Genomic DNA, 16,540 nt, shown 5'->3' on the forward strand with positions numbered 1-16,540 from the left:
ATGTAAGTTTCCTTAACTATGACTTTCATCTAGAGTAGTAAGAGGGTGCTAAGAAATATTTGTGATGAAAATAGGCATTGGTAGAGTTGAGACCACTGGATGATGAAAGAGTGTAAAGACTTTTAAGACTTCAGATTCTGGCTCAAGGTGAGAAATGTGATTGGGAGCAAATTAATTAACTTCTTGGAGTCTTATAGGGCACTTACGAATATTTAATGTTAAGATATATAAAGGTCTTCTGCCCTGTTTACACTAAATGCTAAATACTGTTAGCTATTATGATCACTACTAAAATGGGGATCACATATACCTCATAAGGTTTTAAGTATTATGCAAGATGCTATACAAAGTACCTAGTTAACCGTAAATGTCCAGTAAATATCACATTTAATTGAATCCATGACGTCTGATTATTTTAGCTACTTCCAAGAAAGAAAAAAATGCTGTCAATTTTACTGTTGTTATAGAGAGCAAGGCAGATAGATCCCAATTCCCAATGAAGTAAAACGTGAAAATTTTTGCATTTGAATCAACAGAACACTTTCTCCTTTCTTTCCTACTATTTAACAACTGGTGAGAAGTCTATACTCCCCCAAATCTGGAATTCTCCTTTCTTTTTCTTTTTCTTCCTACCAAGACTGCAGGATCTCTTACTTGGCTATACGGAGTAAACCTCAAGTAGTACAAGTTCTCTGTATCACTTTTATACTCTATCACAGATTCCCTTTATTTCCTCAGTTCCATGTGAATTTAGTTAAATTCTCACCATTCTGATCCTTACTATACAAGGTAAATGAATATAAAAACAAAATGAAACAAAAACCTCTTCCTATTTACCTAAGGCCTTCAAACCTAATATTTAGTGATGTATATTAATGGCACAGTGATCTGATCAGACACTTCATGTGAACCAGGAACTAACGAAGAGTGGGAAGAAATTCACAGACTTGAGAGAAGAAATGGCAGGATTTCCTGGGTACAATTTCATGTAATGTCAAAGATGGTAAAAAGGTCAAATAGAATGAAGATGGAGAATACCAGAATTTGCTACAAAATGATTTCCCAGGAGATCTCATCAAATGCACAAGAATACTTTCTCAGTTTCACCTAGTGAGTACAAGATTGCTAACATAGCTCACTTATGATTTGGATAAACTAAACAAACATCAAAAATTCAGCAAAATTAATAGCAAGACAGAAATCAAACACTCAAATTTTTGGTCCTTCTGTTTATTTCATTGTGGTTACTCAGTGAACATTAACCGGGAGACTTAAAAGTTATTTCAATTATGAACCGCTTCAATCCTTCATCAATTATTTTGAGTATTCTGGTCTTAAAAACATCCCTTTCTTCTATAAACTTCTGAAAGAGGTGAACACCTCCACCTACACCAAAATAATGTGCTTTGCTAGCCAAAAGTACACATCCATTTTTACTTAACAGTCTAAGGAAAGTCTGGTGCAAATTACTATAATAATCTGGGTTGTAAATGGTTTCTGAGGTGAGAATGAGATCATATTTTACAAAAAGTTTTTCACTGCTCAGTACAAGCTTACAAAACTCAGACCACTCACCAGAAAAAAATCGGCATTTATATAGTTCTTGTGTTACTTTTGGTTTCCTGCATCTTTTCAGATCTGGCTCATTTACATCATTTTCTTCATCTTGCAAAGTGGAGTTAGCTACTACATTAGCTAAGGTTACTTCATCAATCACCATACTGTTATAATCTTGAAAGTGAATTTCTTTGGCCCCTCCCTTGAATGCAGTTATACCCAGTAAACCTGATCCACAACCAAGATCCAAGACTTTTTTCCCAGCAAATTTCACTTTGGCCTTTGTGAAATAAGCCAGGAGGTCAAAGGTACATTCCCAGATTTTTAAGCCTCCTTCATAAACACCTGTAATCAGATCAGAGTGAGAAGAAAAGCTTTGTGAAACTATGTTTTCTCCAGGGAAGTTCTCTTTCAACAAGATGGTTTTCACTACTGAGAAGTTAACATGCTGGAAACCTGGTATTGTTTCTATGACTTTATTTTCTAACATCTTTAAATCTTTAGGCATAGCATGCTCTTTAGCAGCTCTCAAGGAGGGCTGTTTTCCATATGGCTCCAAGTTACTTGAATTGTAGGCTGCACTGAGTGGACTGTCTGTGTCTTGAGAGGGAGCTGCATTTTCCATTGACTTATGTTCCCACAAGTGACCCTGAGGCAAGTCAAATTGTTCTGCAGAACATTTTCTGTCCCTGTCTTCTCCTTTTTGACTTTCTGAGACTGACAGCTCTTTTGAGGAATCCAGGGTTAAAGCTCCATCTCCAGTGGGTGTTAATTCATTTTCCAGATGGTCTTCTATAGTGAAATTAAACTGAAAGGTCATCCTCTTATTAAATGCACACGATTGTTAAATTCAGATTCTTCAACTTCTGGATAGAATTTGATGACACACACAAACCTGCCTCAATTATTCAATTAATTTTGTTGGGTCCAATTTCTCTTTAGCAGCTTATATACATGGTAACAAACATTTAGAGGTATTTCCAAATTACTTTTTAGACGTCTTTGGTCCTCTTTCCATGTAACTCTGGAAAGAAAAAAAACAGAAAGAAAATGATGATTAAAGCAAAATGGCACATTTCACTAAAGTGTAATATTAAACAGCCACTCCCAACCCCTCCCTGTCCCACCATACAGTTGCCTTTTCTAAAAAAGTTGTGGGGAAGAGAGAGAGATAAAGAGATTTGGACGCTCATATACACCTTAAGGGTTCAAAAGTGGGAGAAGAAAATCAGCTATAAAAACAAACAGAAGAACAGCAGCAGCAACCACCACCACCACCTGGACAAACATAAAGTCCAAGATATTCAGACAGGACGGCCTAGCTACTTGACGTCTTTCAGCTGTCTTGACTGTGTCCAACCATATTCACCCCCTAAGCTTGCAGAGTAACTTCACTTCTGTCTTTTACAAAAGACGTACAATATTTTATTTTGATAAGTGGGCGTCCCTTTAAAAACATGCATAGGTATGGTCTGGTGTGTGTAAATTCATCCAAGACTTCACTCCAAACATTTAGTCGAGAACAGCAGCCCTAAGTGTATGGAAGTGGGGATAATTTGGAAATAATTAGTAAAGACTAATTTGATGGCAGAGCAAACGCAAACTAGGGCAATGCAGTAGTTTGGAGAGACCTGTAGAAATCAGAAGCAACTTTACTGAGAATCTTCTATCCACTGCGCTAGACACTATACCATCTGCCTCTGTTTTTACAGTTCTGGCAAGTGGGATCTTTATTCCCTTTACACAAGATTTACAATTCGGGGGAGAGGAGGGTCACCCAGTCCAGCGGCTAGGAACGCGCCTCTTTTCTCTCCTATCACGCTGCAAGACTTAGAGTCACTTCCGGCTGCAGGTCCCAGGACAAATCCGACCCTAGAAGTGCAATCTCAAAACCCCATGGGTAGCAAATCTGGGGACTTCCAGCCCTCACCTCCCCATTTGAATGTAATGTTTACAGTGATCCAGACCTGAGAATGCTAGCTTCCCGACGTGTCCCGGGATGGCTCGTCTGAAAATGCTCACCTCACTACGCCTCCTCCGGACCGAAATCGCGCACCAGCGAGTCGAGTCCTCCGGAGGCTAGAGAAGCCCGACGTTCTTTCCGGCCTTGAGGGACCCGCGCTCACCAAAAAACCAGCCGTCCTCCTCTCTATGGTTCTGGAGCCGGCGGAGAGAGCGCAAGGGTTGGCGGGACTGTGAGTTTCCGGTGTGGGCTGTGGCGGGACTGTGAGATTCCGGTCTGGGCTGTGGCGGGATTGATTTGAAGGTGTGCTGTTTGACGAAAGTATGTCTCAGGAACGCGCAGTCCCGGCTAGCGCGGTTCCCCTGGAGGAATTAAGTAGCTGGCCAGAGGAACTATGCCGCCGAGAACTGCCATCCGTCCTGCCCAGACTCCTCATATCCTTCCTTGGTTGTCACTTCCACCTAGAGAGGGGTGTGGGCGGGTCGCGAACCTTTCTCTTCTGTGCCGTCAGACTCACCGTCAGGCTGGGTTATATTACCGCGGCCTGAACACCCCCTTTTCTTTGTCAGTGAGTGGGGTGAAAAGCGAGGGACTGGAGGGGAAGCGACAACCATGGTAGAGCTAAAGCTTTGGCCCTGGAAAGGCTCGCGGACGTGTTCTGACCTAAGGGTTTAGCAGTGGATGTGGCGTTTTCTTCCATTCCTTCTTTGAGTTTTTCTGTACTCATTACTTGCAATTACGTGTAAATACTTTTGCTAGTGGGTAACGGGGGAGGCAAGGACTCAGACCTGGGGTATGAGGATAGCTCTGGCTCTTAATAGGTTGAGATAAAGCGAGATACTCTGAGCTTTTGTCTCCTGTAAAAAGGGTGGTGAATATGAATAATGGCTTTCTTAGCGTTGTAAGAATTAAAGGACACAGTTCTGTGGTGTGAAATCTTTAAAAGATGTTCAGTAAATAAAAATAATTTTCCTCTTTCCTCTCTGAGACCTCTTTTTCTTCTTCTTCTTTTTTTTTTTTTTTGAGGCAAGTTCTCCTCTCGCCCGGGCTGGAGTCTTTTTCTGAAAGAGTTGCTTCCGCTTGTTGGCTTTTGCCTGTTGGATTTGAGGCGCTTAGCGCCTTTGTCATCCAGGTGCAGCACGTTCTTGATTGGTCTCATGCCTTTGTGGTTGTAAATGTGCCTGGAATCGTAGCCTTTTCATGGTAAACCATATGTATATGTATCTTTTTCACAACTTTTGAGCCCACCTTTATACAATTACACTCAAAAGAAAAAAAGTAACCTTCACTTGAGAGAGTCTCAACACTGCACAAATATTGTGCAGCTAAAGCCCCATATAATCACATAGAAGTCATTCACCTAGACATTAGCAAAATCTCAGAAAGTGCCAAGGCCCCCTTTTTAAGTTTTTGTGTAGATACAGAATTGCTGTCTTCAACGAGTTTCAACTTGAAAACAAATAGCCACCCTAAAAACATTCAAAAACACTTAAACTGCATGCGTAATGTGTGTGAGACATGATGTTAGCCTTTGGGAGAATAGAGACACGGAACATGTTACCTCTCCTTCCCCACAAGCTTGTTGAGAGACTTCATTAAGTTGAAAGTCAACATTCCCACCTAGCTTTGCACTTCAAACGACATATTCAAAACAGCCGGAACTTCTTCCTCTAGTTTTCCTCATCTGAGTAAATGGTTTCACAAACTGAAACCTTGAATCCTGTCTCTCTCACATACCCGGTCAATAAGTTGTGTTGTTTCTGATTCCAAACTGTCTTGAGTCGATCCATTTATTTCCATCCTCATTGCTACCACTGTGATTCCAAACCCCTATCGCCTTTCACTTGGAGTATTAATGGTTTCCTTGTTTCTACTCATAATTCATTATTACAAAAAAGCTCAGAGGGGAAAAACACAGATCACGTAATTTCCATTTTTAAACCACTTTACCTTCAAGGCTCCAGGTGATCTAAGCCTTGCCCTTCTCTCATACCTAGTTAACTACAGTCTGTTCATGAATACATTGGGCTCACCTACCTCAGGATCTTTGTGCTCAGCCTGATTCTCCCAGCCTTTTGCATATTTCATGTTTATGTCTTGGCCCAAATGTCACCTCCTTAGAGGGGCTTTTTCAGAGCCTTCAATCTTAGGTAGTTCCCCCAAACCCAGTCTTACACTTGTATCACATTGACCTGTTCAGTTTTCTAAAAAGCACATTATGGTTAAAAGAAATGCTCTTGTTTGCTTTGTGTATTTTCCACTTTTACACATTACGTTGCAAAGTTCATAAAAGCAGCAAGTTGATTTTCTTCACAGCGTTATCCTCAGCACCTAGAACAGTGCCTGACACATAGTAAGCATTCATTAAAGGGCTAAAAATATTTCATGTTTTAAAAATTCTTGGGAGTCTAATTAGACAATACTTTTATTTCAGCTTATGGTAGTATTTTAGCTTCACTATTTTAACAAATGAAAAATTTGCAACAAATCTACAATGCCACTACCCCCCAAAATCATTTTCATGTTTTGCATTTTACGTATTATTTTCCAGGCCTTACCTGCATGTCTGCATAATCATAACTGATTAATTTTGGAACAGCTAGCAATTATTTGAGCTTTACTGAAATTTTTTCATGAGGCCAATTCTATCCTACTGAACTCAAATTTGAGTTAATGATGACTTAATTTTGATTGCTGCTGTAAAAATATATGTGGAAAATAAGATTTCAGAAGAGGAATGAATTCTTGTATTAGTGTCGTGGGATTATAGGTTTCTTTTTTGTTGTTTTTTTTTTGAGACGGAGTCTCGCCCTGCCACCCAGGCTGGAGTGCAATGGCGCCGTCTCAGCTCACAGCAACCAGGTTCAAGTGATTCTCTTGCCTCAGCCTCCCGAATAGCTGGGATTACAGGCACACACCACCATGCCTGGCTCATTTTTTGTATCTTTAGTAGAGACAGGGTTTTATCATGTTGGCCAGGCTGGTCTCGAACTCCTGATCTTGTGATCTGCCTGCCTTGGCTTCCCAAAGTGCTGGGACTATAGGCAGGAGCCACTGCTCCCGGGCGGGTTACTCATTTTTCTTATTGACATTCTTTGATGATTCTTATAGTGTTGTTACAGTAAAACATTTCTAACAGTTATTTTTGATGGTATATATGGAGAATTTGTTGTCAAGTATTTGTAAGCTGCTATGTGCAGAAGAATTTCAGTCTAATAAGGTTGGTAAGATAGATATGTAAGTAATATGAAAATAAGATAAAAGGTGATGAATGACACAAGACAGGTATAAATTAAGTACTATAGAAATGTTGAGGAAAGAGAAATTTCTTGTAATAGAAATTGGAAGTACAAACTGGGCATGGTGGTGTGCATCTGTAATCCCAGCTCCTTGAGAGGCTGTTATGGGAGGATCACTTTAGCCCAGGAGTTTGAGGCTGCAGTGAGGTATGATCATGTCACCTCACTCCATTCTGGGTGACAGCAAGACCCTTTCTCTCTCTTGTTTTTTTTTTTTTTCTTGACACAGAATCTTCCTCTGTCGCCTTTGCTGGAGTGCAGTGGCGTGATATTGGCTCCCTGCAACCTCCACCTGCCAGGTTCAAGTGGTTCTCCTGCCTCAGTCTCCTGAGCAGCTGAGATTACAGGCACGCGCCACCATGCCCACCTAATTTTTTTGTATTTTTAGTAGAGACAGAGTTTCACCTACGTTGGTCAGGCTGGTCTCGTACTCCTGACCTCTTGTTCCACCTGCCTTGGTCTCCCAAATTGCTGGGATTACAGGCATGAGCCACCCCGCCTGGCCCTGAGCGAGACCCTCTCTCAAAAAAAAAAAAAATAAATCATAAACCTGTGGATTATTATAGCACTGTTTCTCATCTGTCAAAAATATTTCATGACTATGCATAGTTTGAAAAGGCAAGTTTGTCCTTGGGCAATTTTCAAAATATTTCTTTAATGTATTTTCACAATACTGTTTACCTAATCTTACGTTTTTAAAAGCAAAATTAAGCCAGTAATTTGAGTCCAATTCCAATCTCTTATGGGTCATTGCTTAAATTTCAAAAGGGTTTTTTTTTTTTTAAGTTTATTCTGATAATGAATACCCTATTATTATGATACTAGTATCTTCCTTAATTATCCTACTCATTGTCTCAACATTCTGACAGTTGGATTGAGCATATTCGTAAGTTAAATTGTTTTAACTGTATTATTTGATGTTAAGGTCCGAGTCCCCACATACCTCAATGGATGTGTCCTTATAGTTTTGTATTCCTTTGAAATGTAACTATTTTCTATGTTACAGCCTTTATAACCTTCAGTTACTTGAAATGAACAAATTCCTTCAAATTCCAGCACTTAAAAGTTTTAAATTACGTTTTGGATAAATACCAAAAGTGTTTTGTTGATGATGTATGTATAAACAAATTATAAATATTAAATGTTAATTGTTATAATTAGACCTATATAAAACATGATTTGCTGTCTACTGAATAACTATCAGTCTCTAACATGTTTGGTGTCATTTAGAAAATACTTTCTAAATTGCCAAAAGCTGATTAGGTGATAACAAATTAATCATTTGGAGGAAGTTGACTTTCTCATTTTCATGTCTTCTTCAGTCTTACTTAACAAGATTTATTCTTTTAGTCAGAAGAGAGTTTAGACTGCTCAGTTTACTCATATTTTGAGTTAGCCTTTCTATTTAGAGTTCACTTGGTTGTGGAATATTCATTTATAATTTGAATCTACATTGTGTAATGGGCCCTAATTTCTTTTTTTCCTTTGTTTTTGATGAAGTCTCAGTTCTGTCACCCAGGTTGGAGTGCAGTGGCATGATCTTTGCTCACTGCAACCTCCACCTTCCAGATTCAGGTGATTCTCCTGCTTCAGTCTCCCAAGCTGTTGGGATTACAGGCATGCTTCACCACATCTGGCTAATTTTTGTATTTTTAGTAGAGATGGGATTTCACCATGTTGGCCAGGCTGGTCTCAAAACTCCTGAGCTCAAGTGATCTTCCTGCCTTGTCCTCCGTAACTTCTGGGATTACAGACGTGAGCCACCAAGCCTGTCCCCAAAGTTTGTTTTGTTTTGTTTTCGAGACAAGATCTCGCTCTGTTACCCAGGCTGGAGAGCAGTGGTGCGATCATAGCTCACTGCTGCCTGAACTCCTGGGTTCAAGCTATTCTCCTGCCTCCATCTTCTAAAGTGCTGGGATTACAGATCTGAGCCATCATGCTTGGCGTATTTGTTTGTTTGTTTGTTTTAGGGGACAGGGTCTTGCTTTGTCGCCAAAACTGGAGTGTAGTGGTGCGAACACAGCTCACTGCAGCCTCCATCTCCCAGGCTCAAGCAGTCCTCTCACCTCAGCCTTCCAAGTAGCTGAGACCGTAGGTACGTGCTACCATGCCTGGCTAGTTTTCTATTTATGTATTTATTTTTTGGTAGACATGAGGTCTTGTCATGTTTCCCAGGTTGGTCTTTAACTCCTGGGCTCAGGCAGTCCTCCTGCCTCAGCCACCCAAAGTGTTGGGATTACAGGCATGAGCCACCATGCGTGGCATAATTTTTTTTTGAGTAAATTATTTTTTTATCTTGAATATAGAAGTGATTCATGTTCATTGTGGAAAATATGAAACAGAAAAACAGAAAAGATTACAAAACATCTAATCTGAAATGGTTAAGATTTTGATGAGAACAGTCTCATCTCATTTCCGTATATTCCTGCCAGCCTAACCATCATTCTTTGTACATGTTTATATTAAAATTGGTGTTACATTTTGGAAACTTTTTGTTTAACTACATTTTGAACATTTTTGTTGTTTTAAAATGTCATTTTAATGATGGCAGATCCTATTCAATGGATGTACAGACACCTATTTAACTGGTCCACAGTTGTTGGATATGTGGGTTGTTTCCTTTCTCTGTCGCTATCTCTCTTTTTGGCTATTACTTAATAGTTTCTCTACATAGAATGTGGTGTTTTGAAAGGGTATCAAGCTTTAGATTGGTAGTATTCTTGCATTTAATAAAGGGCAGTGGCCTTTGTTGACTGACATGACAGTATTTTTATAAAATATGTTATTTGCTTTACAGAAATTTTGAAAATTATTGTAGAAATGTTTTTACCTCATATGAACCACCTGACATTGGAACAGACTTTCTTTTCACAAGTGTTACCAAAGGTATAATACTATTACCTGAAAATACATGTTATAAGGAATCTAACCTCTCAGTCTTAGATAATTTATTATTAATTATGGCTCTGTTTTTCTAATATATCAAATATATTAAAAATAAAAATAAGGAGTAAATAGATCTCATGTGAGACTATAATCGTGTTAGTGTGATCATTAGGCAATTAAAAACTGTTATAGGCTGGGCGTGGTGGCTCATGCCTGTAATCCCCGCATTTTGGGAGGCTGAGGTGGGTGGATCATCTGAGGTCAGGAGTTCGAGACCAGCCATGGTCAACATGATGAAACCCTGTCTCTACTAAAAATACAAAAAATTACCTGGACATGGTGACTGGTGCCTGTAATCCCAACTACTTGGGAGGCTGAGACAGGAGAATTGCTTGAGCCTGGGAGGCAGAGGTTGCATTGAGCCAAGATCGCGCCATTGCACTCCAGCCTGGGCAATAAGAGCGATGCTCCATCTCAAAAAAAAAAAAAAGAAAAAACTTTTATTTTCAGATTGTATGAGTCTTTTGCTAATTGAATTTAAATTATTTGTAGTCAATTTTAAATGTTCGTGTATTTTAAAGCCACTGTATTCCAGCCTGGGTGAAACCCTGAATTCCAAAAAGAAAAAAAAAGAAAGCTGGAATATTGGCAAAATCAAGTAACTAAGATAAAACATTAAATTCACAGACTACATTATTACTTTTTAGATATATATGGTATACGTTTTCTCTGAAAAGCACAAGCATACTTTTTTTGTTTTAAATGGAGGGAACCAAAGATACTTTGGTGCCAAAATGAAACATTATTTGTAATTAATCTCTTACTGAAATGGGTTTCTAACTTTAGCTTTTAAACATAATCTTTCAAATTTCTTATACTCATAGTCACTTGATGATTCTCTATCTGAAATATTTCTTAGAATTTGTTCGTGACCACCAGAAAAAGATTCAACTATTACATAGATGAAAATAGATGTTGAATGTTAATAGGCCTACAGGAAACAGTATCTTCTTTAACTACATTGTGTTGTTGACTATGTTGCTATTCTTGTTTTTTTTTTTTTTTTTTTGAGACGGAGTCCAGCTCTGTTGCCGGAGTCCCGCTCTGTTGCCCGGGCTGGAGTGCAGTGGCCGGTTCTCAGCTCACTGCAAGCTCTGCCTCCCGGGTTTACGCCATTCTCCTGCCTCAGCCTCCGAGTAGCTGGGACTACAGGCGCCCGCCACCTCGCCCGGCTAGTTTTTTGTATTTTTTAGTAGAGACGGGGTTTCACCGTGTTAGCCAGGATGGTCTTGATCTCCTGACCTCGTGATCCGCCCGTCTCGGCCTCCCAAAGTGCTGGGATTACAGGCTTGAGCCACCGCACCCGGCCCCTATGTTGCTATTCTTGTAATGTTTAGGTCATTTAAAATGTTAGAATGATCCAAGTATTAAGATCTTAGGGTGGCTAACTTTTCACAGACAAAAAGCTTGGTTGTAAGGTCATATACTATACTCTTAATTCAGGAAGGTTATCTTGAATTGGGTCAAAAAGGAAACTGGTTAGAAAATAAGCGAGTAGTGATTAGGCGATTCAGTGCAAATTCCTTCCAGAAAATACCCTTGTAAATGACCATACGGATGTGGATTCTTCAAGAATGCTATTAAATAGATTCAAACCATAGAGATGGAAAATAAATTTCTGTTTGAGGCTTTTGGGGGGAATTATATTGTAAAAGTACCTTTTCTCTATATTTTGTGCTTAATTAGGTACAATTATTAAGCTAGATGATAGCCCGTGGATGTTACTAAGTGCAAAATCAAATTATTGTATTGTGTTTTCTCTGTAAAGTTTTGTCTTGTCTTTTCTAGTGATTTCTCTTATTACTTGATTTGTTTTTACAGACTGTGAAATTATTTGATGACATGGTGTGTGAATTAACCAGTCAAGCCAGAGGACTGTCAAGCCAAAATTTGGAAATCCAGACTACTCTAAGGAATATTTTACAAGTAAGTCAAATGTATTAGAAAGCAGGAGAGAGAGGGAGCTTAAGGAATATCAACATTTTTATACTGATACTGATTAGCCATGTATTCTTATGTAATGGCGTAATGTTGGAATTAAATGTATAGAATTAAAGACCTGAATATAGAAACATGAATTCTGAATAATAAACTCTTATAAGACAAATCATCAAGCTAGCTTACCCTACCTGTATTTTCTTTTTTTTTTGAGACGGAGTCTCGCTCTGTCACCCAGGCTGGAGTGCAGTGGTACGATCTTGGCTCACTGCAAACTCCTCCTCCCGGCTTCACACAATTCTCCTGCCTCAGCCTCCCGAGTAGCTGGGACTACAGGTGCCCACCACCACGCCCAGCTAATTTTTTGTATTTTTAGTAGAGACGGGGTTTCACTGTGTTAGGATGGTCTCGATCTCCTGACCTTGTGATCCGCCCGCCTTGGCCTCCCAAAGTGCTGGGATTACAGGCGTGAACCACCATGCTCAGCCTACCCGACCTGTATTTTCAAGGGATATGTGTAGAACACCTGCCATGTGCTTTGAAGTTTGGGTTAGGATTCTAAATGGCTAGACAGTCATTCCAGTATTTGTAGTTCTGATAGACTAAAGTTCTGTGAGAAGAAGAACAGACTGTGTTTTGTTCACTGCTGTATTTGTAGCACCCAGCATACTGACTAATACCTTTTCAGTGCACAAAAAAATATATTCTGAATGAAATTTCCTTCCTTATTCACAGACAATGGTGCAGCTCTTAGGAGCTCTTACAGGATGTGTTCAGCATGTCTGTGCCACACAGGAATCCATCATTTTGGAAAATATTCAGAGTCTCCCCTCCTCAGTCCTTCATGTAATTAAAAGCACATTTGTGCATTGTAAGGTGAGTGAAGGTCTAATTATACTTTGAATGGTATATAATCAATGTGCATGGGGCTGAGTAAAATAATGTTTGTATAAGATTTTACATTGTAGTCTATATTATTGAAATAAACTTTTCCATAAAGAACATGTAAGTAAATAATTGTTTCCAAAAAAGTGGTTATAAGGAAGTCATTAAAAGTGGCTTTTTGGGGGTTTTTAGTTTTATCTTATTTCCCCTCTATAAAGAAAGAAATTTTAAGAATTTGTGTTGAGACAGGCACAGGGATTCTGAAATAGTTCTGTCATGTTGCATTGATCAATATTCAGTTACCATTATGATTAGATGTCAGAACTTCCTTTTATAAAGGGAAATTAATCCTTATTTAGTCCATCTCTGCATGCCAAAGGTAGCCTTGAGGCACAAAAGCTTGCCTAGAATTTATGAGGTGCAGAGTTTTAATATTGCTATTTGTTGAGTGAATGAAAATTGCTAGTTAATTAATACCTCTCTTTGCTGATAGGATGCTAAAAATGTCATGCACCTGGCCTAATGTTACCTTTCTGTTAGTTCTGTATTTGTAAGATCATGGAAGTCAAATAATATTTTATACGTGCTTGCATCTCTTAAAGTACACTGTATTTAATGGATGTTCACTAAACAATGAATGAATATATGATTCAGTAAATTTATGATCTCTAATAGTATGAATTAAAGTAAATTTGGTTCTTGAGCTTTTTATGATTTGTTTTTTCTCTCATTTTTATTTATCCGTAATCAGAATAGTGAATCTGTGTATTCTGGGCGTTTACACCTAGTTTCAGACCTTCTCCAGGCTCTTTTCAAGGAGGCCTATTCTCTTCAAAAGCAGCTAATGGAACTGCTGGACATGGTTTGCATGGACCCTTTAGTAGATGAGAATGATGATATTTTGAATATGGTAATAGGTGAGTGAAGAAAACTTTCTGCTTAGTATATGGTGACTATAAATCATGAATCAGTTAAAATTGTCTCTAATAATTCCTGTTATTTTCTTACTAATTACACATTAACATTGATTTCAATCTTACCAAATACATTTTAATCTTTAAATTTGGAATTTGTAAAATTTATTTTGGGTACCTTAACCTAGATTTGTGTATTCAGTTACTGTAATTTCTCCACAATGATTAACTTGTATAACTTTATATTCTCTGAGGTTGTCCATATTCAGAGACAATAACTTTCACATTTTTTAACCATAACTCATATTGAGATGCAGTTTATATTTCCTTCCAGAATACATATAAATATGTGCATATGTGTATGTAAATATCTCTATTCTCATATTATAATGAAGTATACTCATTTTACTTGTGATGCACTTTATACTAGTTTATTTTTTTTTATTTATTTTTGACACAGTCTCCCTCTGTCGCCCAGGCTAGAGTGCAGTGACGCAATCTTGGCTCACTGCAACCTCGCCTCCCAGACTCAAGTAATTCTCCTGCCTCAGCCTCCTGAGTAGCTGGGATTATAGGCGTCCGTCACCACACCTGGCTAATTTTTGTATTTTTAGTAGAGACGGGATTTCACCATGTTGGCCAGGCTGGTCTTAAACTCCTGACCTCAGGTAATCCACCTGCCTCAGCCTCCCAGAGTGCTGGGATTATAGGCATGAGCCACCGTGCCTGGCCAATACTAGTTTATTTTTAAAGAATTGCTGGTTGTATCACACTTCATTAATTTTATCATTAATGGATTATGAACAAGAGTTTGAAAAACAATATAAGGGCAAAGTTTGCATTCAAAACTTTGGTATAAAGAGAGAAATTTGCTTTTGTGCAGTGTATCACGCCCCTGTCACTGCAACACACCATCTCAAAATCTATTTATTCACTATTTTATTTATTCATGATTCTGTGAGTCTGCAGTTCAGGGTGGGATCCCCTGAGATAACTTTCTCTGATCCACCTGGGGCACTAGCTTACCCATGTGACTTCAGCGACTTCATTCACATCTGGCTGTTGGCAGAGGCAGAAGTATTTGAGAAAGCCATGTGCATCATCCAGCAGGCTTACCACATCTCAGATACCTGATGCCAGTGGTTTCAGGGTTTCTAAGAGTATTAAGAGTGAGTAGGTCCCTGTATGCTAGCACTTTCCAAGTTTCTGCTCGCCTTAATTTTATTATTGTCCCCCGGGCCAAAGCAGGTTATAGAGTTTAGCCCAGAGTCATTGTGGAAAAGTGTGGATTCACAAAGGGCAGTCATTGTGGCCGTTTTTATAAGTAGTCTACCACAGACTGAGTAAAAGCCTTGCATGAATACCATGGAAATTAATTTGAGTTCTTCCTTTTTAGGTTTTCTTTCCTTAGCAATTTGTTTCGTCATTTTGGATTAGAATTATATCTGTAGAACATTTCAGTTATAATAGGGTACAACTTTTATTCCACTGAACATTTTTAGTTTTATTTAGGTCAACAGGTAGGTATAAACTTCAAAAGTTAATTTTCAATATTTACAAAAACTGTAACAAGTGTGACACTTAAATAGTTTAAATAATTATTTTGACATAACTATTTCCAAACTGTGTTACCTATTTTAATTCAATCAAATGTTGAAATTGTTCAGTAGATAGTGTTAATTATAGGAGAAACTCACCCCCGTGACATTTGGATGTCTTAAAAGTTCTGTTATCTTTCTTTGCAGTTATTCATTCTTTATTGGATATCTGCTCTGTTATTTCCAGTATGGACCATGCATTTCATGCCAATACTTGGAAGTTTATAATTAAGTAAGTTTGTCTGTTATTTTTTACTTTTTAGAAAATGTTTTTCATAATCTTAATTATTCATGATTCCTTAGATTGCATTTGAAACATTCTGTGTGAATTTAATGTTCATTGACACTGCTGTCTGATAATCCAGATGTTATACATGTAACTCTCAAGCCAAATTGGACTTCTTTACCCTGTGGCCTCTAAAAATAAAAAAAGTGTTCTTCCTAGTTAGCTAGTACTTCAGAAATAATGGGCCATGGGCCAGAGTAGAACTTAACCACTTTCCTGCTGCTACTGTTGTTTAACCAGCTCTTAAGTATCCTATTTCTAGGATTAGATAAATTGGTAACTATAATTGGAACCGAATATAATCTTTTTGTTAGGTACTTTTAAGTTGTTCACACTTAATTCCATTTATACAGTAATTTTAACTTTCTGAAACTGAAGCATTATAACGGGTCACCAGGGATAGTGCCCATAGCATTCATCAGATTCTTAGGGGTGAGAGGAGATGTGGTTGAGTTGTAAAAATGGTTAAGAATATCTACTTTATACACTACATAAAACATTAAAGGTCGGTGTATTTTCAGGTGTTCGGTGCTTTTCTTCTATTACCAGGACATTAAGTTGCCATTCAGTGGTTAAGAGTGTTGCCTGGAAGCTGTGTCACATGTGCTTAAATCCATTCTGAAATCATTTACTCCTTCTGAGCCCTTGGGCTATTTGGTTAATTTCTCTGAACGTTAGTTTGCTCATCTGAAAATGGAAATAATCATAGCACTTTCTTGACAGGGTTATAGTGGGAATTGAGTTCATCACTGAAATGCTTAGAACTGTACATGACACATAGTTAATGCTCAAGGAATTATCATCACCACTGAATATCTTCCACTCTTACCCTCTTCCAGTTCATTTTCTTTTTTTTTTTTTTTTTGAGACAGAGTCTTGCTCTGTCGCCCAGGCTGGAGTGCAGTGGCCGGATCTCAGCTCACTGCAAGCTCCGCCTCCCGGGTTCACGCCATTCTCCTGCCTCAGTCTCCCGAGTAGCTGGGACTACAGGCGCCTGCCACCTTGCCCGGCTAGTTTTTTTTTGTATTTTTTAGTAGAGACGGGGTTTCGCCGTGTTAGCCAGGATGGTCTCGATCTCCTGACCTCGTGATCCACCCGTCTCGGCCTCCCAAAGTGCTGGGATTACAGGCTTGAGCCACCGCGCCCGGCCTTCC

The 16,540-nt window shown here is 38.7% G+C and overlaps 2 protein-coding genes across 4 annotated transcripts in view; one reads left to right on the forward strand and one right to left on the reverse strand.

The window, feature by feature from the left end:
• Window positions 1-1,214: 1,214 nt before the first annotated feature.
• Window positions 1,215-3,686, reverse strand: METTL18 (methyltransferase like 18). 3 transcript variants are annotated; one of them, XM_011962263.1, is made up of 2 exons: window positions 3,525-3,686; window positions 1,215-2,581 (listed from the first exon to the last, which is right to left on the reverse strand). In XM_011962263.1, exon 2 carries the CDS (start codon window positions 2,375-2,377, stop codon window positions 1,259-1,261), a length of 1,119 nt encoding a protein of 372 aa, XP_011817653.1. In that variant the 5' UTR covers window positions 2,378-2,581; window positions 3,525-3,686; the 3' UTR covers window positions 1,215-1,258. The 3 variants fall into 3 exon arrangements, with proteins under 3 accessions (XP_011817653.1, XP_011817654.1, XP_011817655.1); XM_011962264.1 differs by having other exon boundaries at window positions 3,580-3,611; XM_011962265.1 differs by lacking the exon at window positions 3,525-3,686 and adding an exon at window positions 3,312-3,368.
• A 99-nt stretch (window positions 3,687-3,785) lies between these two features.
• LOC105526320 (chromosome unknown open reading frame, human C1orf112) overlaps window positions 3,786-16,540 on the forward strand; it is a 58,467-nt gene continuing 45,712 nt past the window's right edge. The window contains exons 1-7 of the mRNA XM_011962266.1: window positions 3,786-3,954; window positions 7,679-7,705; window positions 9,617-9,705; window positions 11,587-11,691; window positions 12,439-12,579; window positions 13,340-13,505; window positions 15,248-15,332. Coding sequence (XP_011817656.1) covers window positions 3,915-3,954; window positions 7,679-7,705; window positions 9,617-9,705; window positions 11,587-11,691; window positions 12,439-12,579; window positions 13,340-13,505; window positions 15,248-15,332 — 653 coding nt within the window. The 5' untranslated portion in view covers window positions 3,786-3,914. The remainder of the gene's footprint in view (window positions 3,955-7,678; window positions 7,706-9,616; window positions 9,706-11,586; window positions 11,692-12,438; window positions 12,580-13,339; window positions 13,506-15,247; window positions 15,333-16,540) is intronic.

Source organism: Colobus angolensis, unplaced genomic scaffold, assembly GCF_000951035.1.
Source record: "Colobus angolensis palliatus isolate OR3802 unplaced genomic scaffold, Cang.pa_1.0 Scaffold59, whole genome shotgun sequence".
Taxonomy (NCBI): domain Eukaryota; kingdom Metazoa; phylum Chordata; class Mammalia; order Primates; family Cercopithecidae; genus Colobus; species Colobus angolensis.

What these genes read in the sequence shown, in the direction of transcription:
- METTL18 (XM_011962263.1), bottom strand. Translation starts at nt 2,377, where the DNA reads ATGACCTTTCAGTTTAATTTCACTATAGAAGACCATCTGGAAAATGAA.